At 54.2% G+C, this 25,251-nt stretch overlaps 3 protein-coding genes across 12 annotated transcripts in view; all 3 read left to right on the forward strand.

The window, feature by feature from the left end:
- FAM193B (family with sequence similarity 193 member B) overlaps positions 1 to 9,723 on the forward strand; it is a 31,485-nt gene extending 21,762 nt beyond the window's left edge. For 9 of the 10 annotated variants that reach the window (XM_042991404.1, XM_042991436.1, XM_042991426.1 and 6 more), the window contains 4 exons: positions 5,079 to 6,099; positions 6,257 to 6,332; positions 7,172 to 7,269; positions 9,341 to 9,723. In XM_042991404.1, coding sequence (XP_042847338.1) covers positions 5,079 to 6,099; positions 6,257 to 6,332; positions 7,172 to 7,268 — 1,194 coding nt within the window. In that variant the 3' untranslated portion in view covers position 7,269; positions 9,341 to 9,723. Of the gene's footprint in view, positions 1 to 5,078; positions 6,100 to 6,256; positions 6,333 to 7,171; positions 7,270 to 8,720 lie in introns of all 10 variants that reach the window. The other variant, XM_042991415.1, reaches the window with a different exon arrangement.
- A 2,575-nt stretch (positions 9,724 to 12,298) lies between these two features.
- Positions 12,299 to 17,698, forward strand: DDX41 (DEAD-box helicase 41). The gene is made up of 17 exons (XM_007085542.3): positions 12,299 to 12,423; positions 12,505 to 12,615; positions 12,870 to 13,029; positions 13,107 to 13,181; positions 13,308 to 13,368; positions 13,495 to 13,631; positions 14,019 to 14,091; positions 14,213 to 14,366; positions 14,443 to 14,579; positions 15,433 to 15,595; positions 15,767 to 15,898; positions 16,190 to 16,261; positions 16,397 to 16,493; positions 16,633 to 16,782; positions 16,866 to 16,937; positions 17,054 to 17,164; positions 17,344 to 17,698. Exons 1-17 carry the CDS (start codon positions 12,397 to 12,399, stop codon positions 17,478 to 17,480), a joined length of 1,869 nt encoding a protein of 622 aa, XP_007085604.1. The 5' UTR covers positions 12,299 to 12,396; the 3' UTR covers positions 17,481 to 17,698.
- An 86-nt stretch (positions 17,699 to 17,784) lies between these two features.
- Positions 17,785 to 24,880, forward strand: DOK3 (docking protein 3). The gene is made up of 6 exons (XM_042991523.1): positions 17,785 to 18,254; positions 19,623 to 19,818; positions 20,779 to 21,084; positions 22,876 to 22,975; positions 23,086 to 23,258; positions 23,379 to 24,880. The coding sequence occupies exons 2-6, from the start codon at positions 19,753 to 19,755 to the stop codon at positions 24,075 to 24,077; spliced, it is 1,344 nt and encodes a 447-aa protein (XP_042847457.1). The 5' UTR covers positions 17,785 to 18,254; positions 19,623 to 19,752; the 3' UTR covers positions 24,078 to 24,880.
- The last annotated feature ends 371 nt before the right edge of the window (positions 24,881 to 25,251 follow it).

The following is a 25,251-nucleotide window of genomic DNA, read 5'->3' on the forward strand; positions in this document are numbered from 1 at the left end:
GGACCCAGCCATGGGCTGGGTGAGCTCCTCAGAGGGCTGAGGAGAGAACCCAGTGAGCTATTTATGGGCAGCCCTGCTCCCAGGCGAGCCCCAGGGCTTGACGGCCCGTCCCCTGCTGCCTCATTACCTCTTCACCTGCCCACCCCCAGCTGTGTCTGCACAGTGCCACACGGGAGCCCAGCAGCCAAAGAGTTGGGTTTGACAACCAGCTTGCTCCAGGTCCTGGGTGGTCAAACGGCCCTGGTGCTCTGGAAAGCAGCAGTTCTACATCTTTTTCCAGCCCAAAGGACAAACCAGGACCCTTTCCCTGCAGCCTGAAGTAGTGAGCCAAGAGGTTCCACCGCTGCCTTCAGAAAATGGTCAGCACTTTCTTTCTCCCATCCAGTGTTGCCTGGCCAGAAGTGTCTAGTGGGCAACAGCAGTCTCTTTAGCCTTCCCTAGCCGCTTAAGGCAGTGGTTTCCAGTTAGGTCCCAGCGAGCACACCTTGAAGTTCGTAGGCCTGCGTGCTTTCCGTAAATCTGTGCTCATACATCCCTACCCCTTTGCTGGTAACGCCAGTAAGAGTTTCTTTTCTCCCCTCCTTTTCCTTCCAACAACTTCCTTCCAAGCTCAGACTTCAGGTAACTCCTGCTACTGTACTGCCACTCTACCTTGCATGTCTCCCTTAGCTGCCATTTATCACCCTCTATTCACTCATTCGGAAACTTGCTGCACAGCTACTGTCTGCCCAGCCCAGTCTAGAGGCCAGAATACAACATAGCACCAGGCAGTTGCAAGGTCATGTGATAGGGAGTCATGGTCATTATCTGTTTATACATCAGCCTCCTCTCCAGTGTCCTTCCTCTCCCTCAGACTTAACCACAGTCTGGCTGTCCATCACAAACACAGCTTCCCCTGGGAGCCGTCCAGTGGAGACTGCTCATTCTCTCCCACCTCAGGAGACCAATAAAGCTAAGTGTCTTTCTGCTCACTTATATCATTTGCAGACCCATGACTGTCTGTCCCTCATGTACTAACCCCTACTCCTTTGAAACTGACCCTGGCTCGGTCATCTATAACCTTTCAGCCACTCCTATTCGTCCATTAAAGGCTGTCACCTGCCCCTTCCTCCACTACCCAGGCCATAGAGATCCCCTGACCATCATTGACTCACTGTCTTACCAATACTCTCAATTCCTTGCCCTGTTGCCCTTCCATTACACCCACTCAGAAAAATCGCAGCCCTGGGTTTGACCCCTACCTGCCTCTCCCCTTTTGTAATTCAAGGAAAGCTCTAGATCAGATCTGTCTATGGCACCAAAGCCCCTTGGTCTCCTGCTTGCTTGAGCCCTCACATTGCCCAACAGACATAGCTCCCTGATCTACGCTCTTCATCATTTCTGTCTACCACAGCTTCTTTGTCAGACCTCCAGATTCTTCTCAAACCTCCAGGCTTTCCCCACCCAGCCTTTCTTTTTTGTTAGATGATCTCACTTCCTGTTTCAGCAAGGGAAAAAAGCCAGCAGACAGGCACTCTCTCAGCATCTTACCACTCCACCTGCAGACTTGTTGTCATGAGGGAAGAGTTTACCCCTTCTCCTGCCTAAGGCCTTACAGTCCTTTTCTGCCTCCTCAGTCTAACTTCAGCTTCCTGCTCTGGCTTTGGCCTCTCCTCTGGGCTGTCTCCCAGTGTTTCACTATGCCCAGTACTCTCTCTTTTGAAAGCAAATTGTGCCTTGAGGGTACAGCCTCCCTCCCTCCCTCCCCTTCCCCCCCCCTTCTGTGTCTGTCTGTCTCTCTCTCTCTCTCTCTCTCTCTCTCTCTCTCTCTCTCTCTCACCCACCTCACCTCTTTCTCTTTCCTGGCAAATTTCTTGAAAAATGTTACCTGCATTCACTGTCTTTGCACTGTCTTCACAAACTATCCCCCGCCCCCCCACTCCAAGCCACCAGTGACAACTTTGTTGCCAAATCACACTCTCCTGGCCCACCTTCTTTGTCAGCTAGGCAGCATCTCACATTTTGTATTGGTTGTCCTTTTCAAATATTGCTTTCTTTGGCCCTGTCTTCAGCCAGGCGGGGACAGGGAAAGGACAATGGGAATGCCGTGTTCTCCAGATTTCTGACCTTCTCTGATTTCTCTTCTGTCTCCTTTGTGGACTCCTCTTCCTCTCTCTGACCCTCCCCCTAAAGGATATCTTTCTGAGAAAGAGAAGCCATCTAGATAGTGTTGTTCCTGGTTCATTATGTCCACCTGTTTCCTCCCTGCCCTTCACACTGATATCTGCTGCTACTGGGCACCTCCTCACAAATGTCATACCAGTACTCAAACTGAGCACATCCAAAACTGAGCTTATTATCTTTCTCCAAAGAGGCCTGCTTTTACTTCTTCGTTGTCTGTCTAGTTAATGGCACCACCACCATCTACCCAGTTGCCTGAACCAGAACCCAGGATGCCATTCTGGGAGGAACGCATCATGGTGATTGAGAGCAGCGGGCCTTGGAATCGGACCTCAGTTTGGAACCTGGCTCTGCCACACTTGCTGGATGACCTTGGGCAAATCACTTCACCTCTAAGCCTCAGTTTCTTCATCCACAAAATGAGAATAACAGTAGAACCTAACTCAGATGGTTGCGAGAATGAAATGGAGTGATGCACAGAAAGGTTCGACAAAATGTGTGGTCAGGGAAGCTGCTGCAGCAGCACCAGTGGTTGTCAGTGTCGTTCTTGTAACTCCTCTCATTCTCTCCCCACCTGCCACCAAATCCCAGCCACACTACCTCCCAAATAGCTCAGACCATCCACTTCTCTCTCCACCGTACTACTACTACTTAAAAAGCCTTCAATGGCCGAACATTGCCCTCGGGATCAAACCCAGACTTGAGCATGGCCTGCAGGGCTCTTCAGGATGCAGTCCTTGCTTAGCTTGCCAGCTTTCTTTCTCAGTCTCTCCCCTCTGGCCTTCCTGCCCACCACTCCCTACCGCTCTCCTAAAAGAAATTGGGGCTCCGGCTCTCCCTATGAATGTTTGCATTCTCTAAAGATTGTGTGTGCCCATTTCCCAGTCTTTACACTTGCTCCTCCTCCTGCCTAGAAAGTGCTAGTCTCTGCCCAGGACGATCCCAGTCACCCTCCAGTGCCCAGGGAGATACTGCCTCCTCTGTGGGAAGCACCTCTGATGGCCTGGTCTGGGTTCCCAGAGTATCGATAGTACTTTCTTGCCTGTTACTCAGCATTAAACAGCCTGTTTGCATGTCTGCCTCCCTCAGCAGAATTCTCATGCATAGTAAAATTGCCCAGAGCCTAGCCCAGTGCCTCCTAGTTGATGGTCAAGAAGTGATTGTCAAACAGGATTGAAAGCCATAGGAACCGCAGATCACACCTGGATGTGCTGTCCCAACTCTGCCACTTTCTAGCTATGTAACCTTGGGCCAGTTCCTTATTCGTTCCAAAGTCACATGTCCTCATCTGCAAATTGAGGATAATGTTTGCCAGGGGCCATTGTGAGGGTGAAACGAGATGACATGCAGGAAGGGTCAGGCTCATGGCATGTAACAGAAAGTTAGTGTTCTGTGCTCTGTCCTCCTCTCACTACCAAGCCGTACGTGGTCCCACATCGCTCCCTCTAACTCGTTTTCAGATTTGAAATCCTCCATAGAACTTCCATTCCTAACAGAAAAAGTTGGCTGGTGCAGGGGAGGAGTGATTCGAAAGGCCTTCCAGTCCTTTGTCCATCCTCATGGCCTTAAACTTCAGGGCACATGGCTGGAAACACTGCTCCAGACTGAGCTGCTTCCTCACATGAGCACCATGGTGCCAAGGCACAGCCTTGTCAGCACCCAGGGAAAGGGACACATGCCCCCTCAGATGTCCTCCTAGCAACACCATGAGGAATAGGTAGGTAGTTTTTCTACCGAATTTACAAAGGGGGACAATAAGATTCAGAGAGAGTAAGTGATTTGTCCAAGGTCCCACAGTTGTGGTGCTAGTCAGTTGCAGAGCCATATTTAAAACAGATGGATGCTTGCTGGGGCACAGAGTCACCCTCTTTAAGTTGACTCTGAAGTGGTCGCAAGCCCTCTTTTCTCTCCCCAGTTTCGTTTTCCTGTTTCTCCCCTCCATTCCCACATCAGCTAGAAATACTTGAAATGTGGAAGTCATCTAGCCCCTGGCCCAGCGCCACCATCACCTCCTGCCCGTGCGCTTTTGACATCTGTCTCCCATCTCCCTCTAAAGGCCTGTTGGCCTGCTGGTCACTTGAGGTTGAGCAAAGGAATGGGGTGACTCAGAACCCAAAGACTCTCATTTTTACTCTCCAGAACGAGATCTGTTGACACTAACAGTCCAGCCCCCAAGTTCTCACATAGGTAGAGTGGCTGCTTTTACATCTTGCTGTGGGGCCCCATGTGGCTGCCACTGTATGCCATCAGGCACATTTCAGGCATGGCCTTGATTACTGGAGGCAGCTGAGTGGTGAGTGGCCTTCGTATGGGAACTTTGCCCTCTTCCATAGTGCCCATACACACATTCCTGCCATCCAGAGCAGTCTGACCTACCATGGTGGCCATGGTGGTCTCACAGCCCATCTTCTTAAAGCCCTCGCCCCTCATGATACCACAGCTTTTTTCCCCTACCACCAGCAGAATTGGAGAGAATGCTTCTGTAGCAGCCATCTGCCTCACATGCATCCCCAGTTTTGTCTTCACTCCAGAATTATTGTTCCCCCCCTTTTGCAGATGAGTCCACGGAGACTCAGCAAGTGATTGAACTGCTTAAGCTCAAGCCTGGAAGGCAAGGTACAATTAGCTGCATTCCTATCCCTTTGAGTCCTAGTGTCCGTAGGCCCTACGACACCAGGGCTCTGGATGAACAAGCTATAAAAACCCTATCCTTTGTGGGTCTGTCTCCATCCCCAGGACATGCACCTGTCTGATTGCATTTCATCCTCACTCCCACAGGGTGGGTGAGCAGGCCAGGATGGCAACACCCTGCCTCTAGCCAGTTAGCCGCAAAGGCGGGCCCTAGGCTGATGTGTCAGGTGTCACACTGTGCCTGGTAGCTGCCTGGCCTCCGCTGAAATTGCGTCTTATGTTGGCAGGAAAAGGAGAAGGCCCACTTGGCAGCAGAAGCTCTAAAGCAGGTGAATCGTAGTGTTTCTGGAAGCCGGGAGCCAAGGCCTGCCAGGGAGAGGCTCTTGGAGTGGCCTGACCAGGAGCTGGATCGAGTAAATAGCTTCCTGAGCAGCCGTCTGCAAGAGATCAAGAACACTGTCAAGGACTCTATCCGTGCCAGCTTCAGTGTATGTGAGCTCGACATGGACAGCAATGGATTCTCTAAGGAGGGTGCTGCTGAGCCAGAGCCCCAGAGCCTATCCCCCTCAAACCTCAATGGTTCCTCAGAGCAACGGCCTGACATTAATCTTGACCTGTCCCCTTTGACTTTGGGCTCCTCTCAGAACCACACGTTACGAGTTCCAGGTGAGCCAGCCCCACCATGGACAGAAATGAGAGGCTCCCACCCACCATGGACAGAGGTGAGGGGGCCCCCTCCTGGTATCATCCCTGAGAATGGGCTAGTGAGGAGACTCAACGCCGTGCCCAACTTGTCCCGGGTGATCTGGGTCAAGACACCCAAGCCAGGCAACCCTAGCCCTGAGGAGCCAGGCCCAAAGGAGGTTCCCAGTTGCAAGCAGGAGCTGCCCGAGCCTGTGGTCTCAGCTGGGAAGCCGCGGAAGGGCAAGAGACAGGGCAGTCAGGCCAAGAAGATCGAGGCAAGCCCAGCCCCACGGTCCCCTGCCAGCCTCGAGGTTCCCAATGCCAAGGGCCAGATCCCCAGCACCAAGCAGCCAGGCAAGGCCACAGAGCCTCCCAAAGTGGGCAGCTGTGCTGAGGCTGGAGAAGGGAGCCGGGGGAGTCAGCCAGGACCAGGCTGGGCTGCTGGCCCCAAAGCTGACGAGAAGGGCAGCTCCTGGCGAAACTGGCCAGGTGAGGCCAAAGCACGGCCTCTGGAGCAAGAGTCTGTGCAGCCCCCAGGCCCAGCAAGGCCACAGAGCTTGCCACAGGGCAAGGGTCGCAGCCGCCGGAGCCGCAACAAGCAGGAGAAGACAGCCGCCTCCTTGGGTGAGTGCACCAGGAATTGAGTGGCTGACCCCCCACCCCCACCCCAGCCAGGCCAGAGGGTGGAGGGTAATCCTTGCGTGTGGGCAGTGCTGCCCTAAGAGCATGACCCCAGAGGCCTGGCCATGGGCACTAAGCCCTCCTGGCTGTGTCTTCCTAGACGATGTGTTCCTGCCCAAGGACATGGATGGGGTGGAGATGGATGAGACTGACCGGGAGGTGGAGTACTTCAAGAGGTAGGTGTGGGGATGCCTTCTCGCCCACCCACACTCAGGCTCTCCCTCAGCCCGACTCCCTCAGAGGGAGAGCCTCTCCAAGCTCTCTCCCACCAGTGTATCTCCTGGAACCCAGGTGGCCACATGGCAGGACAGGGCATCTGGAAAAGTATAAGGGACAGGGAGAAGGAGGCATGTCAGGCCCCAAGAACCAGGGCTTTCTCCAGCTTTATTCACTTTGTTTATTCATTTGCACTTTCTCTGCTCTGCCTGGGCTGAGCTCTAGGGTAGAGGCAAATCAAACACAGCTTAGGTGGAGAGAGAGAGCCATAAACAGTGTTGAGTGCTGTTGGAAGAGTAAGGGTATGGGGCTGTGGGGGAGGCAGCTAGAAGTGGGGCGACAGGCGAAGCTGAAACGTAGGCGAGGCCAGGGCAGCCTTCCTAGTAGAGGTGGCAACCAAGCTGAGACCTGAGAAATAAGAACAAGTGGGCAAGGTAAAACAGGGCCTTTGTGACAGCGGAGCTAGTAGGTATAGACGTTTGAAGCTGAAAGCAACATGCAGTACCTAGGGGAACAGAAGGCAACGCAGTGTAGCTGCAGTAAAAATACACTGTGAGGAGCAACCCTGTATCCTGAGGCAGTGTTGGTCTCTTAACACATTGTTCCCTTGGCTTGTGGGCACTCTGTCCAGAAAGCCAGCAGAGCTCACATAACCTGCTAGATCCCAATACCCTGGAACCAAAGGACTGGTACAGAGCTGACTTGGTTTCTTTATTGACCAGGACACACAGGTCTAGAACGGGGGTCTAGCAGTGAGAACCTCTAATTGTGCTTTTTTGGTGTCTCTCAAAACCAATAGGTTCTGTTTGGATTCTGCAAAGCAAACTCGTCAGAAAGTTGCTGTGAACTGGACCAACTTCAGCCTCAAGAAAACCACTCCCAGCACAGTTCAGTGAGGTATGGAGACCCCTAAGTGTTGCACGTACTCCCTCTCCCCAAATTCTGTCACTTCTGTGCCCCCGCCAGACCATTTCATGCTCTGGGGCACATGGAGTTAGCCTAGCAGCTTGCCAGCCCTGGCCCCTGTACCTCCACGGCAACAGCACCACAAGTTACACTCTCTGAAGATATCCTGGGCCAGACCCTCCTGTGTTCCCTCTTGCCTGTGCTCCTGAAGGATCCTTCCTGCACTGCCATCCTTGGACTATCTCTGCCAGGCCCCTGCTTCCCTTACCATCTGCCTCTCAAGCAGCTGTAGTCCCCAGAGGACTGCCCCCACACCTGACATTATTAGCCTCAGGGTTGAATCTCATTTGCCTGGCCTGGTAGGCTACCAGGATGCTTCCCAGCTAAAACCATACAAGAAGGGGCCAGCCCCAAAGGACCAGTGAGAAGGCAGATGAGGTAGACCAAGACTTTGGAGAGGTCATTTAGGCATGGAGGAGTTGGTGAGCACTCTCCACAAATATGACAAGCTCCATGAAGAAATGATAGCTGGGCTGCCTCCTGAAGAAGAGATCTGGCCCTGAGCTGGGCTCTGGCCTCCTCTCCGAGCCACCTACACTGGTCCTTTGTCTGAAATACTGACATATTTTTTTAATGTTTTATTTATTTTTGAGAGAAAGAGAGTGAGGAAGGGCAGAGAGGGAGGAAGATAGAGCATCTGAAGCAGGCTCTGCACTGACAGCAGCAAGCCTGATATGGGGCTTGAACTCACGAACTACAAGATCATGACCTGAGCTGAAGTCGAATGCTCAACCGACTAAGCCACCCAGGTGCCCCTGCAATACTAACATATCAGATGATGTTCTGGACTGCAAATAGAAGACCAAGAAGGGCTGAGAACCATAGTGTAGGAGAGAAGGCTGGCTGGCAGACAGGCCTTGGTGCTGGGTTTGCAGCCTAATGGCTGTGCAGTGCCCTGTCTTAACTTCATGCTCTGTCCCTGGGATCGGGCCTTTTCTGGCTGGCAATCACACAACTTGCCCTTAAGGCAACAGGAAACTGAGGCAGGTAGGCTGAACTCAGGGACCCCTGGGAGGGTGTCCTCACCTGTACTTCTCCTCTTTTCAGTGCCAGGAACACGCCTCTCTGGGCCAGGGCAGCAGACTTCCTGGACCCTCAGCTGAGTCCCTTTGTCATTTTTTGGGTCAGGATTCCCCACCCTTGATGCTGGCTTCAGCTCCCCAGGAACAGCCCAGAGAGCCTGAAGCTAGGGCAGTCTTTGAGGCTCGGCTCCCTATGGCACCTCAGGCTGCCCGGAGTCAGGACTGTCTTTAGACTCACCTTAGCCCCTCTCTCTGAAAGGGCTAGGTTCCCTGGTCTTTGGCCAAACTGAAATGTCCACACCCTCAGGAGCTTCTGCCAGGACCAGGGTGCCCTCCTGCCTCTTTTTTCTACCTCCACAGGATCCAGGAGTGACGGGGACCCCAGGCACTTTCATCTTTTGCCTCTTCTGAGAGTAAAAGGGGCACATCTTCTCCCACAGCCCAATGCCCTTGTCAGCCAGGAAACCTCATCCAGCCGTCTTCTCTCAAGGACTCCCTCTTTGGTTGATTTCTTTTCCCAAGACTGGAGATGTTCCCTCCCTGTCCCACTCCCACCATAAGGGCTCTCCACTGCTTTTCCACCCTCCTCAGAGTGGGAGCCCTGAGAGTGCATGAGAAAGCAGTGCTGGCACAGATTCGGGACCTAGCCTGGGCTGTGTACCCAGAGCCTGAGGCAGGAGTCAGGATGCATATGCCGCCTCTCCCCTTCCTGTCAGTAGGAGAGCAAAGACCAGAGGCTGGGCTCTTACCCTACCCTGACTTGGAAAGAGGTGTGACAGGGGAGCTGTCCCCCGGCAGGGTCTTAACTTTCATCCTCTGCTGGAGATAATCAAGGAAGTCTATTCAAGATTTTCAGCCCAGGGAGTAAAAATAGCAGGCAGTTGTTCCTACCAATGGGGACCCATGGAAACCCAGAGCCAACATGGGGAGGCTAAGTCAAAGTTCTCACTCACGGTGCAGCCATGCTCCTGTTTTCTCAGCCCCTGCCGGGTCAAGCTTCTTCAGGGTGTCCTGAGACCCCAACTGCCAGCTGAAGGTCTACAGTTTCTTCCTCCACATCCCTATCCACCTGCCCAAGATCCTCCCTGCTCCTCGCCATCCTGGACCAACCAAAAGTTGAATGGACGCTGTGCCGTGCTGGGGCCCCTCAGGACCTCCGCAGAGCCGCTTCCTGGTGCTACGCAGCCTCCTCACTCAGAGCCCGGGGGCTGAACTGGCTTGTGGGCTGGGGGCTGATGGTACTGCTGGCCCAACACTGCTCTCTTTGTGTTTGGTTTTGTTTTTGTTCTTGTTTTTCAATTCTTTACTTTTGATACTGTGAAGATCTTTCCTGCCGAAAGATAAAGCAACATTTGGACACAGAGTCGGTGTGTTGGTGGTTTGCTGGTCTGGGACGGGGGTGAGGTGAGGAATGTACTCAGAAGCATGGGCTCTGCCTTAGTCATTAACCTCATTGAGCACATACTATGTGTCAGCAGTTCAGTAATTTCCTCTTAATTCTTACAGCAGTTCTAAATGGGACTGTTATCCCAATTTATAGATGAGGAAACTAAAGCTAAGATGGGCAAGTGACTTCAGTGCACTCAGTCTGGCTGACTAGGATTAGAGCATAGGCCTGTATAACAGCAGCATCTGTGCTCTTTTCTCCTGTTGGGAGGACTCTGGTATGTAAACTTGAGCAGCTGTTTCCCCATACTGTGTTTGTTTCCCCCTCTGCAAAACCAGTGAGTTGGAGGAGTGAGACTCGATCTCTTTGCAACTGATGTGAGATGGAGTCTGGGAAAGGCTTACAGCCTTTATGGACTGTACACCTGTAACCTGGGTGATTCACATTGTCAGGAGAAGTGGAGTAAATGAAGTTCCTATAAATTGGATCTGACTTTCCAATGGGAATGAGACCTGTAACCTAAGTACTGGATTGTAGAGGATAATGAACCCTTCTGTAAAGTAAAGCAAACTACCTCATTCCTACCCCACTCCCCGCCCACAGTAAATCTGGTTCTTAAATTCAGATTTTAATATAATAGGTTTGTTAAACAATGCTTTCTCGTACACACTTGTGTTTCCAACTCCTTGCCCCCAATGTCATCTTCTCTCTAAAACTGACACTTAACTTGAGCTTGTGTGGGAAGCAGTGGAGGCTGTGGCCACTCAGTCACTAAGAGCCCTTTATGGAGAGGTGGGAGCAGGATCAGAAACTGTTCCCTCCCCCTTCTCTTCCTCCCAGGTCGAATCCCACCACGGGCTGTCAGTGCCAGTTTCCTCTTCTAAAGATGTTAAAAAGCATCACTCACAGGCTCACAATTCCTGGTCCCTGGACTTTCCTAATCTCCAAGAAAGTATGCAAACTCCCCTGTGAAACCTGTCTGTATATGTATTACCTTTGTTCTTCTTTCCTTTCAACTCTTGCACCAGGCTCCTGTGCTGCAACTAAACTGGCATAATTATCTAAAATTCTGCTTCATCATTCAAAAATTGCAGGTCTGATCAAGGAGCTGCTTTACCTACAGAGAAAAACCTGTGGGTGGCATTCAGAGGCTTCCACATCCAGCCCCCACCTCCCAGCACTTCACTCCAGCAATACCAGATGACCTCAGTCTTCATCTAGGCCTGGCACTCTCAGGTCTCCCAACTTTTGCTCACACATTTCCTTTTTCCTAGATTACCTTTCCTTTATCATTTCCTGCTTATCCTTCACATTCAAGCTGAAAGGCTATTTTACAATGAGAATCAATTTGCCCTGCCTTGTGATGCTTCCAGAAAGTACTACCTTATCTGTCTTAAAATATTTCTCCTGAATATCAAGATCCATTATATTTCTGTCTCAACTAATCCATAAACTCACAAGTCAGGTTTGTGTCTTCATCTTTCATTTGCTTCAGCACTGTGCACAATACCCAGCACGTGCTCATGTTAAATACATAATAGTACTGACCCATCACTCCTCTTCAAAAGTCACTAGTGGGCTTGCCTGGGTGGCTCAGTTGGTTGAGCCTTGACTCTTGATTTTGGCTCAGGCGATGTTCTCCCAGTTGGTGGGATGGAGCCCGGAGCTCAGGCTTGGCAATGACACCGCAGAGCCTGCTTGGAATTTTCTCTCCCTCTCTCTCTGCACCTTTCCTGCCCTCACGCTCATTCTTTCTCAAATAAAAGTCCCCAGTGAAGTTGAAGTTACTTTTGACAGGGCCCTGCATGCCCTGGTCCCTGTCTACCTATCCAGCTTTAGCTCTGAACACTCCTATCCCTACAGCAGCCGGCCACGTGACCCGTCTGTTCCTTGAGGAATCTGTGTGCTTGCACAAGGCCAGACCTTCACTCCTGCAGGGCCCTCCATCAGAAGGCTTCTCTCCCTTTCCTCCCCTCCCTGTTCTGAGATTCTACACTTCTCTGGAAGCTCAGATCTAGGTCTCCTCGAAGCCTCTGGTTCCCCAGGCAGTGAGTTACTCTAAGCTCTATCACAGCATTTACAATAGTAATAACTTCGTACATAAGTACAGACCCTCAGCGAAAACACTGTCATCAGTATTTTATTTATCCCTCACCACTCTGAACATGTGTTGTCACATAGATAAGGACGCCAGTCACAGCTGCAGTGCAAGTTGATTCGTTACCCGCGCCCCGTGCCCGGGATGCAGTCCCCGGTGGGGTCCCAGCTGGCCCAGTCCCGGAACGTGCCAGATGACGTCAGGCTCTGGGCGAAGCTAGGCCTCCGCTAGGCGGGTCTCTTCTGTATCTCCACTCGTGGGACCTTCCACCAGTCTTCTTTTGAGCGTTTAGCGCATGCTCCAAGTCCTCCAGCGTCCCATAATGCATTGTATGACGCTTCGCCCTCGCCCCTGGCAACAAATGCGCAGCCGCCCAAGGGTACTTTGACGCTGCACTGCCTGACAGGGTCTCGGGAAAGTTTGTCCCTCTGCGCGATCCGGCACTCAGAGGTCGTTGCTAGGTGCCGACCTTCCGCTTCTTCACGTCTGATTGGATCTCACGCAAAAATCGAGGCGGGGTTTTACCGTAGCGCGCCTGCGTACAGCAAAGGATGGAGGACTCGGAACCTGAACGGAAGGTGGGAGCGAGGTAGGGGTCGGTGCGGGTGGCGAGCAGCTGTGAAAGTGGGGGCCTGGGCCTGATTCATGTGTATCTGTAGCGGGTTCGCACAGATGAAGCGACTGCCACAGGAAGCCGCTCCGAGGCGGAGGATGAGGACGACGAAGACTACGTGCCTTACGTGCCTTTGCGACAGCGGCGGCAACTGTTGGTGAGGGCCTCGGGTCGGAAGAGAAATGAGGGTGTGGGAGGGAGGGTGGCATCCAGTGGAGTGAGCTGTCAGTAGTTGGGACCGTGGCCCCCAGGCAAACGAGGGACTGCCAGTCTGATCTGAGGGGTAGGGCACCTCCATGTCGCGTGGCCCAGGACCCTCTCCCAAAAGCCAAGATCCTGGCGCAAGCCCCCTGGGCCCGATACTCCGCTTTGTCTTGGGCTTGGCTCTGAGGGGCGCTGGTGGAACCTCAGCTCCAGAAGCTATTGCAACGAAGGCGCAAAGGAGCTGCGGAGGAGGAGCTGCAGGACAGCGGCAGCGAGCCCCGGGGAGATGAGGACGACATCCCTCTGGGCCCACAGTCCAACGTCAGCCTCCTGGATCAGCACCAGCACCTTAAAGAGAAGGCTGAAGGTGTGCTGGGAAGCAGTGGGGAGGCTCAATTTGGTGCACTGCTTTGGCATGTCTCTGACATCTGCTTCTTTTCTCAGCTCGCAAGGAGTCTGCCAAGGAGAAGCAGCTGAAAGAAGAGGAAAAGATCCTGGAGAGTGTGGCAGAGGGCCGAGGTATGGTTGTAGTCAGGCAGGGGGAGAGGTGGACTAAGCCTCCTCCCTAGCCCCAAGCATGTTATATCTGAAGGTCCTTGCCTCTGGGAAGCAAGAGCCATCCCTGAGCCACATCTGTCTCCTCAGCTTTGATGTCGGTGAAGGAAATGGCCAAGGGAATCACATATGACGATCCAATCAAAACCAGGTATGTCTTTCTAGTCTGTGGAAAAGCAGTCATCTTTACTTGGAATGGTATGTGGCTGAGCCTGGCAGGACACCCCAGAGCCAGCTGTGCCTGGGACCTCTCTTGACCCCCACCACCCACTCACAGTTGGACACCTCCCCGTTATGTCCTGAGCATGTCTGAAGAGCGGCATGAGCGCGTGAGGAAGAAGTATCACATCCTGGTGGAAGGAGATGGTATCCCACCACCCATAAAGAGCTTCAAGGAAATGAAATTTCCTGCAGGTACTGGGAACTTTGATGGTCAAACAACTGTGAGCCTGTGTCCCAGCCTCCCCTGAGCTTAGCATCTGCAGCGATGAGTCAGGTAGTGAGAATGGAGGGATTTGAGGAGGGGTTTCTTTAGGTTTGAATTACATTTGCCCTAGTTGTCCCTATTTACTGTCCTCTGCCATTAGGGAGCTTCAGTGGGCAAGTGACATTAGCCTTAAATGGACCTGGGTGCAAATCCTGCCTCCACCAGCCTAGAAGTCTTGGACAAGTCTATTTTTCTCTCTCTCTTTCTCTGGGCCTCATTTGTAACTCAAAGAGGGTAGTGCTAATTTTACAGCTTTGGGGGCCTGATAAAGTATCCATGAGACACAAGGATGATGCTAAAGTTGTTTTCCATAGCCATCCTGAGAGGCCTGAAGAAGAAAGGCATCCACCACCCAACACCCATTCAGATCCAGGGCATCCCCACCATGTGAGTATGGGAGGCCCTGAAGAGGGTGGTGATGGGAAGGAGTAGTCACTAGGTGTCCATCTGGAGACCCATTCCCTGCATTCTACTGAACCTGATCATCAGGCCTGTTCTCTCCCAATAGCCTGTCTGGCCGTGACATGATAGGTATTGCCTTCACGGGTTCAGGCAAGACATTGGTGTTCACATTGCCTGTCATCATGTTCTGCCTGGAACAAGAAAAGAGGTTACCTTTCTCCAAGCGTGAAGGGCCCTATGGACTCATCATCTGTCCCTCAGTAAGTAAGCCAGGCTGGGGGGCAGGGCAGAGACAGGCCTGCCTTCTGGTGCTAACCTCTGCCCCTGTGCCTGCAGCGGGAGCTGGCCCGGCAGACCCACGGCATCCTGGAGTATTATTGCCGCCTGCTACAGGAGGATAGCTCCCCACTCCTGCGCTGCGCTCTCTGCATTGGGGGCATGTCTGTCAAAGAGCAGATGGAAACCATCCGACAGTGAGCATAAGCACCCCCTGGGCCTCCCCAGAACCCCTAGATAAGCCAAAGCGCCCTTTGCTTTAACTACCCCCACATACCCTTACAGAAACCTTCTGTGGACCTAGTCCTCAAGAAGCTTTTTGTCTGATGGTGAGATCAGTTGGGTTGGGACAGAGGGATGTGGTAAGGTACTGTGGGAGCACAACAGATGGAATGGGGACATTTGGGAGGTCAGGGGGTCGGGGCATTCTGGGCAGAAGGCACAGAGGTGGGGGACCCAGGGTTTCCAGGAAGGTCAGAGCCATCCAGTGTGGTCCATCATGGAAGCTGAGGCACTAGGGCAGGGCTGGATCCATGGCCTTTCCACACAGCGTAGTCCCTAGGAGACAATGCCAGATGCCCTGGACCAGGCTCTGGGGTCACAGACCGGCCAGACCCAGACCCTTCTTTCCAAGGCATTCCCAGTCTCAAGGAAGATTCAGATACAGAAAAGATTAATTCAGAATACCAGGAAAGTGAGCCCGTCAACACCTACAAAGGGAGTTACAGGAGCACAGACTAAGGCCTATTTGGAGATTTAGATAAACCCTCCTGGGGGCAAGGGGAGTGAGTGATCTAGAAGGGGGAAGGATATGCAAGCAGAGGTGATTCATGGCTGGGTAGGAGCTCTGGAGCAGAGCAGTGGTCAAGAAAGCTGTAGCCCCTTCCAGGAGAGATGTGTTTTGCAAGTAGGGCAGGGTGGCGGAAGTGATGAGGGGACAGATGAGGAGAGACAGGAAAGAGGCCAGAGGGCAGAATGAGCAGAGTGCCAGCCCTTAGATGCAGGGATGGGCAGGTAGCCCTGACCTCAGGGTCTCTTCTTGATCCCCAGTGGTGTGCATATGATGGTGGCCACCCCTGGGCGCCTCATGGATCTGCTGCAGAAGAAGATGGTCAGCCTAGACATCTGTCGCTACCTGGCTCTGGACGAGGCTGACCGCATGATTGACATGGGTTTCGAGGGCGACATCCGCACCATCTTCTCCTACTTCAAGGTGCCCATGCCTGCCTGGCCAGGGCTTCTGGCCACCCTCCCCAGGATGCCACATTCAACTGTGGCAGGCCCTGAGGCCCTGCACTGCACACCCACTGGCCCTGATTCAGGGGGCTACATCCCAGCTCCTTGGTCTTTCCAGGCCTCCCATTCCCACCCTACTCTTTTTCAGGGCCAGCGGCAGACCCTACTTTTCAGTGCTACCATGCCTAAGAAGATTCAGAACTTTGCCAAGAGTGCCCTGGTAAAGCCTGTCACGATCAACGTGGGACGTGCCGGAGCCGCCAGCCTGGATGTCATCCAGGTAGGCAGGCACTCCTGATGAGCACACCTTCTAGGGTCTCTTTTGTGAGGGTTGGATCTGCCTAGGCTCCATCAAAGCTGTTGGAGTAGGGTTGAGGGACCACCTTGTGGTCACTGGGGGTTTCATCTAAGCCTCAGCCCTTAGCAGCAGACATTCTTAGGGTGACCAGTCCTTGATGACAATAGGCTTCTGGTCCCCTCCCAGCCAGGATTGGGGGCCCAGGCTCTGTGGCAGGGTCATGGCTGGTGAGCCCATTTGCAGGCCCACCTGACCTGGCCCCTGTGGTGGCAGGAGGTGGAATATGTGAAGGAAGAGGCCAAGATGGTATACCTGCTCGAGTGCCTACAGAAAACACCCCCACCCGTGAGTGCAGCCAGCCAGGCTGACCCTGGACCTCTGGGATGAAGGGGAGAGGGCAGTGAGGGGTAGTATGCTGGAGAAGGTTGGGCATGCCCAGTTGGAGTCAACCCTCATGACTGGAGTTGGTCCTCTGGACAGGTGCTCATCTTTGCGGAGAAGAAGGCAGATGTGGATGCCATCCACGAGTACTTGCTGCTCAAGGGGGTCGAAGCGGTGGCCATCCATGGGGGCAAAGGTCAGAGTAGTACATGCATAGGCATGGATTCTGCTGCTATTGCAGCCCCTCACCTAAACCCTTTCCCTGTCTGGTGAGCCTAGCACTACTTCCCAGACTCCTGCTGTCACTCTGATGGCTCCTGCCTAACCTTCCCCAGACCAGGAGGAACGGACCAAGGCCATCGAGGCATTCCGGGAAGGCAAGAAGGATGTCCTGGTGGCCACAGACGTAGCTTCCAAGGGCTTGGATTTCCCTGCCATCCAGCATGTCATAAATTATGACATGCCTGAGGAGATCGAGAACTACGGTGGGGAGCTTGGGGGTCAGCGGTGTGGGCTAGACCCCAACCCATGGGCAGTGGGCCAGAGGATCTGTTCCCTCTCTCTGCAGTGCACCGTATCGGCCGTACCGGGCGCTCAGGAAACACAGGTATTGCCACGACCTTCATCAACAAGGCCTGTGGTAAGTCTGCCACCAGGGCCACCTCAGCTGTCCCCTGGGTCATCTGCCTGTGGCTACATGGGTCTTGGCTACAGGGCCCAGGGTTGGTCCTGATGGTTCCATCCTTACCTCCACAGATGAGTCGGTGCTGATGGACCTCAAAGCCCTGCTGCTAGAGGCTAAGCAGAAGGTACCACCCGTGCTGCAAGTGCTACACTGTGGAGATGAGTCCATGCTGGACATTGGAGGTGACTGTGGAGCAGGAGTGGGGGCCCAGTGGGGGGTGGGGGGAGACATGACAGGAACACCACAAAACAAGTCTGTGCTGCACATCAGAGGGCAGGGGCAGGAGGTCCTGGGGGAGCCAAGGTCTGGGATATGGAGCCTGGCCTTGCGATCATGCTGACTCTCACCCCCGTGCCCCCAGGAGAGCGTGGCTGTGCCTTCTGTGGTGGCCTGGGCCATCGAATCACGGACTGCCCCAAACTGGAGGCTATGCAGACCAAGCAGGTCAGCAACATTGGCCGCAAGGATTACCTGGCTCACAGCTCCATGGACTTCTAAGCCATCTATCATACCTTGTCTCCAAGAGGCCTCAGTCTCCAGCCACCTCCCACATACACACCAGCCCCTTGGACAAAAAGCCAGCATCCTCGGCCCAGCTGGCCTGGGCTGGGCCAGGCTGGGCCTGGCTGCCTGCTCCCTGTGTCCCCCAGGATTCTATTTTTGTTCCCCTTTACCCCAGTTGTCATTAAAGCACAAGCCTCTCTGGTCTCAGCCCAGCCCTGCCTCTGTGTTTCGTCTTACCTGACCCCTGCCTCCTGGGTAGGCCTCACCCTCTGACTTCCATAGCCCCTCTGAGGCAGGGAACTGGCATCTGCTACTGCTACCGCCAACACTCAGCCTGCTGGGTCTTAGTTGTGGAAGGAGCCATGTAGCTGGGGTCCCCTTCTGGGGGCTCTGGCTATCTCCTCTGGGCTAGCTGGATTGGTGACTCGAGAGACCGCATTGGTGGGCCAAGGGGAAATGGTTGGGTTTTCTGGTCTCTGGTTGGCTCTTTATAATCTCCAGCCTTGCCCCAGCCTCCCTCTTCCTGTCAGCTGAATGAAGCTCTTGGGGCCCCTTGGGAGGCGACTTCCTGCCTCAGGCCCCCTGCCCGCTTGCCGGCTCACACAGGCTCCCAGTAGGAACCCTCTGTTCCCCTCACCAAGGGGGTAAGCAGATGCCACAGGACTGCTGCTCAAGCCACTAGTGCTCACTTACCTCACCTCATGCCCAGCTGTCTGTTGGGCTCAGGATCCAGGCAATCCAGATAGACGTCTGCTGGGAAGCTCCTAGGTAAGTGGCAGAGGCAGATGAGAAATGAATAACGGGGTGGCGGTCAGGAGACCGCTGGCAAATGGAACAGGATTTCAGCATCTGGCAAGGGGTAGGCAGAGGAAGAGCACTGGCAACGATTTCTCTGTGCCCGGCACTTCATGTGCAAGACCACATGCTTATCCCAGCAGGACAGCAGTTGCTCAAGCCATGTTTGTCACTTGGTGTTTGGTTTGGGGCAAGTTACCTAATGTTTCTGAGCCTCAATTTCCTCATCATTGAAATGGCAATGAGCATGCAAAGGACATGGTGTCAAGCTACTGGAGCTCGGGGCTGCCCGGACTGCACTGGATACAAAGCCAGGTGGAGAGACCCTTGGAAAGATTTCCTGCCCGCACCCCATATGTGACCCCAAACGGTATTGCTTAGCCTGGTTACACATTCCTTTCTAAAGGTGGCATTGAATGAGTGACATGAGTCTGTCCCCAGAATTCAGACACACACTCAGAGCCCCAATATTAGCCTCCGGCAAGGTGAGGCAAAAAAAAAAAAAAAAAAAAAAAAGGTGCCCAGCAAGAAGCAAAGTTTAAAAAAGAACATGTGAACTCTCTAGGGGCCTACTGGGGGGCATACCACCCACACTCACATGACCAGGCCTTGCCATGAGGACTGAGCTTCACTGGTGGGGCCAGTGAAGCTGGCCCTCAGACAGCGTGGGGTGCTCAAGGGGACCTCCCAGGGGAAGAGGCAGCCTGGTGCTGGAGTGGCACAGTGATAGGGGGTTCCCTGGAGGCATTGGGCTGAAGGGAGGTAGAGGCCAGAACATAGCACCTTGAGTGATGCACTGAGGAGCCCAGGCTAGACCCAAGGGCAGTGGGAAACCAGGAAAGGCTTGGGAAGGGGAGAGACCGGTTGGTTTGGGGCTGATAGAAAGGACCATGGTGGGCCCTGTGGGACAGTGGTTCAAAGGGGAGATGTGAGGCTGGCAATGGACAGGGGCTGTGAAGACAGGAGCAAATGAATATTAGAAATATTTCCAAGATAAAGACAAGCAGAGTAGGACTGAGAGGGTACCAATCAGGGCTCAAGAGTGGGAAAGCAGGGAATTGGCCAGTCTGGCTAGAGGGGGGGTCCTGGGGCAGGGCTGTGGGAATGTCAGGTGCTGGGGTGTACAACCACCCTGCACAGAGGAGAGGTTGGAGCTTATGACTCACAGCCAGCTGACCCAGGTGCAGACATAGGTCATTTGCCATCCAGCGGTCTGACGCCCCTGCCAGGCCCAGGCACACGTGGGCACCTTGGGCCAACTGAACCCCAAGGGAGAAATATGTGATGCCCCTACCCATTCCTAGCTCCTTTACTGAAGACAGGCTCCCCTCCCCCTCTCAGCCCTGCAGCTGCCTCTCTGGACAGAGGGAGGGGGAAGTGGCCAGAAGGGGAAGTGTGAGGAGTTCCCCTCTGGCCTGTCACCAGTCTCCTCGGGCCGTCGGAGTGGCAGCCCTGGGGCCTGGCTGCGGCCATGGAGCCTCTGGAGACTCCCATCAAGGACGGCATCCTCTACCAGCAGCACGTCAAGTTTGGAAAGGTGAGGACCCTGGCTGGCAGGCAGCTGCCCAGGACAGTAGGCTTCTGCCCCAGCCTCAGCCTACCAGGACCAAGGAGAATGGGGAAGGGAGTCAGGGTGGGGGACCCAAGCAAGGTGTTGGGGAGTAGAACAGAACCCCATTCTCAGCTTGAGTGGGTTGGGCTGAGTGGGCCTTTTTGAGAGTCTGCCTTGCTTACGGATGGGGAAGCCAAGAGTGGGGAGGGTCTAAGACTCCAAACCTTGGGGCAGAGCAGAGCTGCAAGGGTAGCTAACCCAACAGCCTTCCGCCCTGTGTAGTAGAGGCACCTAGGCCCCTTGAGAGAAGGCCGGGGGCTGAGCTGGAGGAGCCCCACCCTGCAGAAGAGGGCTCAGCTCCTCCCAGCTCTGTTAAGGGACATAGGGGAGTTTACCTTTCTCACCAGGCAGTAGGCCCTACACCCTCACAGCTCAGCTGCAGCTGCTGCCTGGTCAGATAAACAGTCTGTTTCCTTTGCTTTACGCTATTTGCATGTTTCCTTCCTTGCCATCATGAGACTAAGGCCTTCCTCCTGCCCCAGGCCTTGTCCCTCTGGCCCAAGTGATCTTTTCTTTGGGTGTTAGGGGGTACCAACATAATGGTAGTGTCAGGTGATCTGCTTAGCTGCTAGATACTTCGGAGACATGATCCAGCAGAAGCCTTAACCTTGTGTTCTCATAACTTTTTGAGATATGAGGGCACTAGTGCCCGGGGGCGGGGGGGGGGGGTCACAGGCAATTTGTGGAGTGGATTTGAACCCACAGATGACTGGCCCCAAGCACAGACTTCCCCCTGCTGGGCTGGCCCTGGCAAGGCCTCCTCCTCTGGGGCAAGCAGAGGCCAGCCTGGGTGGTCAGGAGCATTTGCTAAGCAGCTTGTGCAGAGCTGAGCTATGGGGAGAACTGCTACCCAAGGGTCTTATCCCTCATCCTCATCTCCCACAGAAGTCCTGGCGAAAAGTATGGGGTCTGCTGTATGCAGGAGGCCCATCAGGTGTGGCACGGCTGGAGAGCTGGGAGGTCCGGGATGGTGGCCTGGGGCCAGCAGGTGACAGGTCTGCGGGACCTGGCCGGCGTGGGGAACGGCGGGTCATCCGCCTGGCTGACTGCGTGTCTGTGCTGCCTGCTGATGGTGAGAACTGCCCCAGAGACACTGGTGCCTTCCTGCTCACCACCACAGAGCGCAGTCATCTACTGGCCGCACAGCATCGCCAGGAGTGGATGGGCCCCATCTGTCAGCTGGCCTTCCAGGTGAGCATAAGGCTGGTGGGCAGAGCATCCAGGGGCCAGAGGTGGACCACCTGACTCCCCCACCTTGTTCATCTCCATGCTCATTCACATCCTATCACTCAGCAAGTACCTGCCAAGCACCCATAAGCCTAGGGAAATAGCCCAGAAGCCCACAGAATGAATCTCCAGTGGCCATACATGCTATGGAGAACATGAAAGCCCGAGTAGGACCAGGGGTGAATGGCAGGACATTAGATGGGAAGGCCTCTCAGGAAGGGACTGTGAGACTGAGTCCTCAAAGACAAATAAGGACCCACCAGGCAAAGATCTGAGGGAAGAGTGATGCAGACACTAAGGTCTGAGAAGCGTCCTGAACAGAGGGAGCAGAGTGGGCAAAGGCCCTGAGGCAGGGAAAAGTTTGGTATGTTAAAAGGGCAGAAAGGCCAGCGTGGCTGGAGGGTAAGGAATGGGTAGGAACCCAGGAGGGAGCAAAACTGGAGAATATGGTGGGACCAGCTGAAACTACTTTAGGACACATGCAGAGTTTGGAATTTTATTCTGAGTGAGAGAAGCCTTTGGTGTGGGTGGGGGGTCTTTGGGGAGCCAGGGACTGAGAGCTTTACAGCTTCACAGGGTCTGTGATAGACCAAAAGGAAATGAGGCTGGAGGTTCCTCAAAAAGTTAAACATAGAGTCGCCATATGACCCAGCAATTCCACTAGTAGGTGTGTATACCCAAGAGAATTGAAACAGGTGTTCAAATAGCACTTGTATGAGAATACTCAGAGCAGCGTTATTCACAATAGCTCAAAGGTGCAGACAACCCCAATGTCCATTACCAATGAATGGATAAACCAAATATAGTCCATCCATACAACAGAATGTTACCTGGCCATATAAAAAAGAATGAGGTACTGATACATGCTAATACCATAAATGAACCTGGAGACCATCATGCTAAGTAAAAGGAGCCAGACACAAAAGACCACATATTAGTATGATTCTATTCATGTGAAACACCAAGAATAGGCAAATCCATAGGGACAGACAGCATATTTGTTGTTGCCAGGGGCTGGGGGAAGGGGGACCGGGGAGTGACTGCTTATGGGTACAGGGTTTCCATTTGGAACAATGAACAAATTCTGGAATTAGATAAAGGTGATCGTTGCACAATCTTGTGACTATACCAAAACCACTGAATTATACACTTTAAAATGGTGAAATGGTAACTTTTATGTTGTGTATTTCAACACAATATTTTAAATTAAAAACAAACAAATGAAGAAAATGAACAGGAGCAAGAAAACCAGTGAGGAAGCTGTTGCATGTGACCCTGGCCATACTACTATGGGCCCAGGTGGTTGTGGAGGAGGTGCTGATAGAGCTCCGAGGAATTGAGGGGATGAGGAGTTGGAAGGGGGAGTTGGCGAAAGAGGCCTTGGGGGGGATCTAGTAGCCAGTTCACTCATGTGTCCCATCCCTGAAGCTCCTGCCCCTTTGTCACTCCAAGCTGTTAGGGACACATACAGGCAGGCCCAGTCCCTGGCCAAGTGCAGGTGCAATGGGGACATCCTCTTGTGTGTCACTACTTTACAGCTCTCGGCACCCTCAAGGGGGAAGCTGGGGGTTGCAGGTGGGAAAATAGAGGGGTGCCCAAGGTCATGCAGTGGGTCAGGGGCAAAGCTGGAAGTGGCACCCAAGTCCCTAGGTGCTCCTGCTTGTCCTGGAGTCCTGGTTTACTGGCCCAGGGAAAGGATGTGGGAAGAGGAGTGGGGGTGAGGGCTCTAACTTCTGGCCTTTTTTCATTCCTTAGGGCACAGGAGAGTATCCCTCAGGATCAGGGGAGGTGGAGGCTCCCAAGAGGGGCCTGGTCCCCATGGAGGAGAATTCCATCTACTCCTCCTGGCAGGAAGGTGAGTCAGGGAGGTGCAGGTGCAGCCTCAGCCATCCTATACTTGGGGCTGGGGCCTTTGGAGGACCCATATAGGCTGTACCTGATGCCTCACCACCATCCTGCCTGCAGAGGGCGAGTTTCCAGTAGTGGTACAGAGGACGGAGGCTGCCACCCGCTGCCAGCTGAAGGGGCCCTACCTCCTGGTGCTAGGCCAAGACACCATCCAGCTAAGGGAGCCCTCCAGCCCCCAGGCCCTCTACACCTGGCCCTACCGCTTCCTGCGCAAGTTCGGCTCTGACAAGGTGAGGTGCTGGGCAGCTACCCCACCCCACTGGCCCTGCTGGGAAGGGTGGCAAGTGGAGGGGTGCCCCGGGTCCCTCCACCTCTAATCCGCCCAAACCACCCCCCACCCCCATGTCCAGGGCGTGTTCTCCTTTGAAGCCGGCCGCCGCTGTGACTCTGGCGAGGGCCTCTTCGCCTTCAGCAGCCCCCAAGCACTCGACCTGTGCAGGGCTGTGGCTGCTGCCATTGGCCGCCAGCGGGAGCGGCTGCCAGAGCTGGCTGGGCCCCGGCCCTGTCCCCTGCCTCGGGCCACCTCCCTGCCTTCACTGGACCCACCAGGGGAGCTACGGGAGGTGCCCCCGGGGCCCGAGCCACCCAGCGCCCGGAGGGCATGCCTGGTTGAGCCCGGGCCCCAGAGCCTACCCCTACTGCTGAGCCCGGCACCCCATGATGAGTCGGCACCTGCGCTCTATGCCTCAGTGTGCAAGCGAGCCAGCGTGCCCCCAGGCAAGGCCGAGCACCTCTATGAGAACCTGTGCATGCTGGAGGCAGGTCCCATGCTGCCCAGGGATAGGGACCCGGAGCAGGAGGGTCCCAGCCGCCACAGCCCCCTGGCCAGCCCCATCTACCATAACAGCGAGGACTTGGGTTGGCCTAGCCCTGCCCACGACAGCAGCCTGGAGGCCCAGTACCGGAGGCTGCTGGAACTGGAGCTGGATGACAGTGATGAGGTGGGGGGCTCTGGCCGCCCCAGTGCTCACTCAGGCTTCAAGGCCAAGCTAGTGACGCTGCTGAGCCGTGAGCGGAGGAAGGGCCCAGCCCCCTGCGACCGGCCCTGAAAGCCTTGTATGGATCTCTGCGATAGGAGAGAAAGGTGCTCTGCTCTCCCTGGGCCGGGAAGGCGGGCAAACAATGGACATCTGGGACACACACCGGCATCCACTCTAGCCTGCGGATATAAGGCAGGCAGCTTGGGGAGGACCCCTCATGTGCCCTGTGGGCCCCCCAATGTATAGTGTACAGATTTGCTGGTAATAAAACCTCCCAGCTCTGCTCTTGGTCCCACCTTATAGCCCACACTGTGCACCTCCAATCTTCAGCTCCTGGCAATGGCACTCACTGATCCACATGGACACACAGCCCCTCACTCACGTGTACTGCACCTAACACCAGTGCCCTGTACTGGGTTCTGGGGGACACACATAAGCCAGACTTAACCTTTGCGACCCGTGGGCTCAAGTCCACTAGAGCAGATGTATGGGGTGCAGATAATTATGGCCCGTATAGTCCTGGGCAATAAAAATGGCTGGGACAGTAGGGCAGGAGGAGAAATTGGGCTTGCTGATGGGTGAGGTGCCCTCTGAATTAAGTGTGAAGGGTAGGCAGGGCATTACCAGATGGGCAGCTAGCCCCAGGGCTTTCCAGGCTGAGTGTAGGTATGCACTGGCCCTGAGATGAAGGGAAAAGCATGGTCACAGAGGGCTCCAAGAGGCTGATAGGGAGTTGGTGGCCGAGCATGAGAGGCCTGACCATCCTGCAATGAGCTTGGTCTCATCTTCAGCAGAGAGACACAGCCAGATAAAGAAAGGAGCAGCATGGAAAACAAATTTGAGGGAGTCTAACTGGAGGCCAGGAAGCCTGAGCTGGGGAGGAAATAATTGGGGGGGGGGGGGAGCAGGGGGGGGGGTCAAAGGGACTTCAAAGATCTGCACAACCAAAATGCCTGCTCCACTGAGACTTAAAAATGTGCAGACACTTCTAGGGAAACTTGGGCCTCAGTCTCCTCAACTGTCAAGGACAAAATTCAAATTACCTACCGGGCATGCATTCATTCCTTAGAGTTTTACTTATGTGCCTGTTCTATGCCAGGCACTGGGGACACAGCCATGTTCAAGACAGTGAGGTCCTGGTCTCAAGAAGCCCACGTTCCAGAAGGAGATAAGCAAACCTTTTGAAGACTTTAGTGCCCTCATGCTACTCTGGTCACTAACCCTGGGGCTTCCATGCACAAAA

This window comes from Panthera tigris, chromosome A1 (genome assembly GCF_018350195.1).
Source record: "Panthera tigris isolate Pti1 chromosome A1, P.tigris_Pti1_mat1.1, whole genome shotgun sequence".
NCBI classification, from domain to species: Eukaryota; Metazoa; Chordata; class Mammalia; order Carnivora; family Felidae; genus Panthera; species Panthera tigris.

What these genes read in the sequence shown, in the direction of transcription:
- DDX41 (XM_007085542.3), top strand. Translation starts at nt 12,397, where the DNA reads ATGGAGGACTCGGAACCTGAACGGAAG. An exon ending in ACTCGGAACCTGAACGGAAG is followed by an intron (nt 12,424 to 12,504) that starts GTGGGAGCGAGG and finishes GTGTATCTGTAG; the next exon opens with CGGGTTCGCACAGATGAAGC. An exon ending in TACAGAAAACACCCCCACCC is followed by an intron (nt 16,262 to 16,396) that starts GTGAGTGCAGCC and finishes TCCTCTGGACAG; the next exon opens with GTGCTCATCTTTGCGGAGAA.
- DOK3 (XM_042991523.1), top strand. Translation starts at nt 19,753, where the DNA reads ATGGAGCCTCTGGAGACTCCCATCAAGGACGGCATCCTCTACCAGCAG. An exon ending in CTACTCCTCCTGGCAGGAAG is followed by an intron (nt 22,976 to 23,085) that starts GTGAGTCAGGGA and finishes TCCTGCCTGCAG; the next exon opens with AGGGCGAGTTTCCAGTAGTG. An exon ending in GCAAGTTCGGCTCTGACAAG is followed by an intron (nt 23,259 to 23,378) that starts GTGAGGTGCTGG and finishes CCCCATGTCCAG; the next exon opens with GGCGTGTTCTCCTTTGAAGC.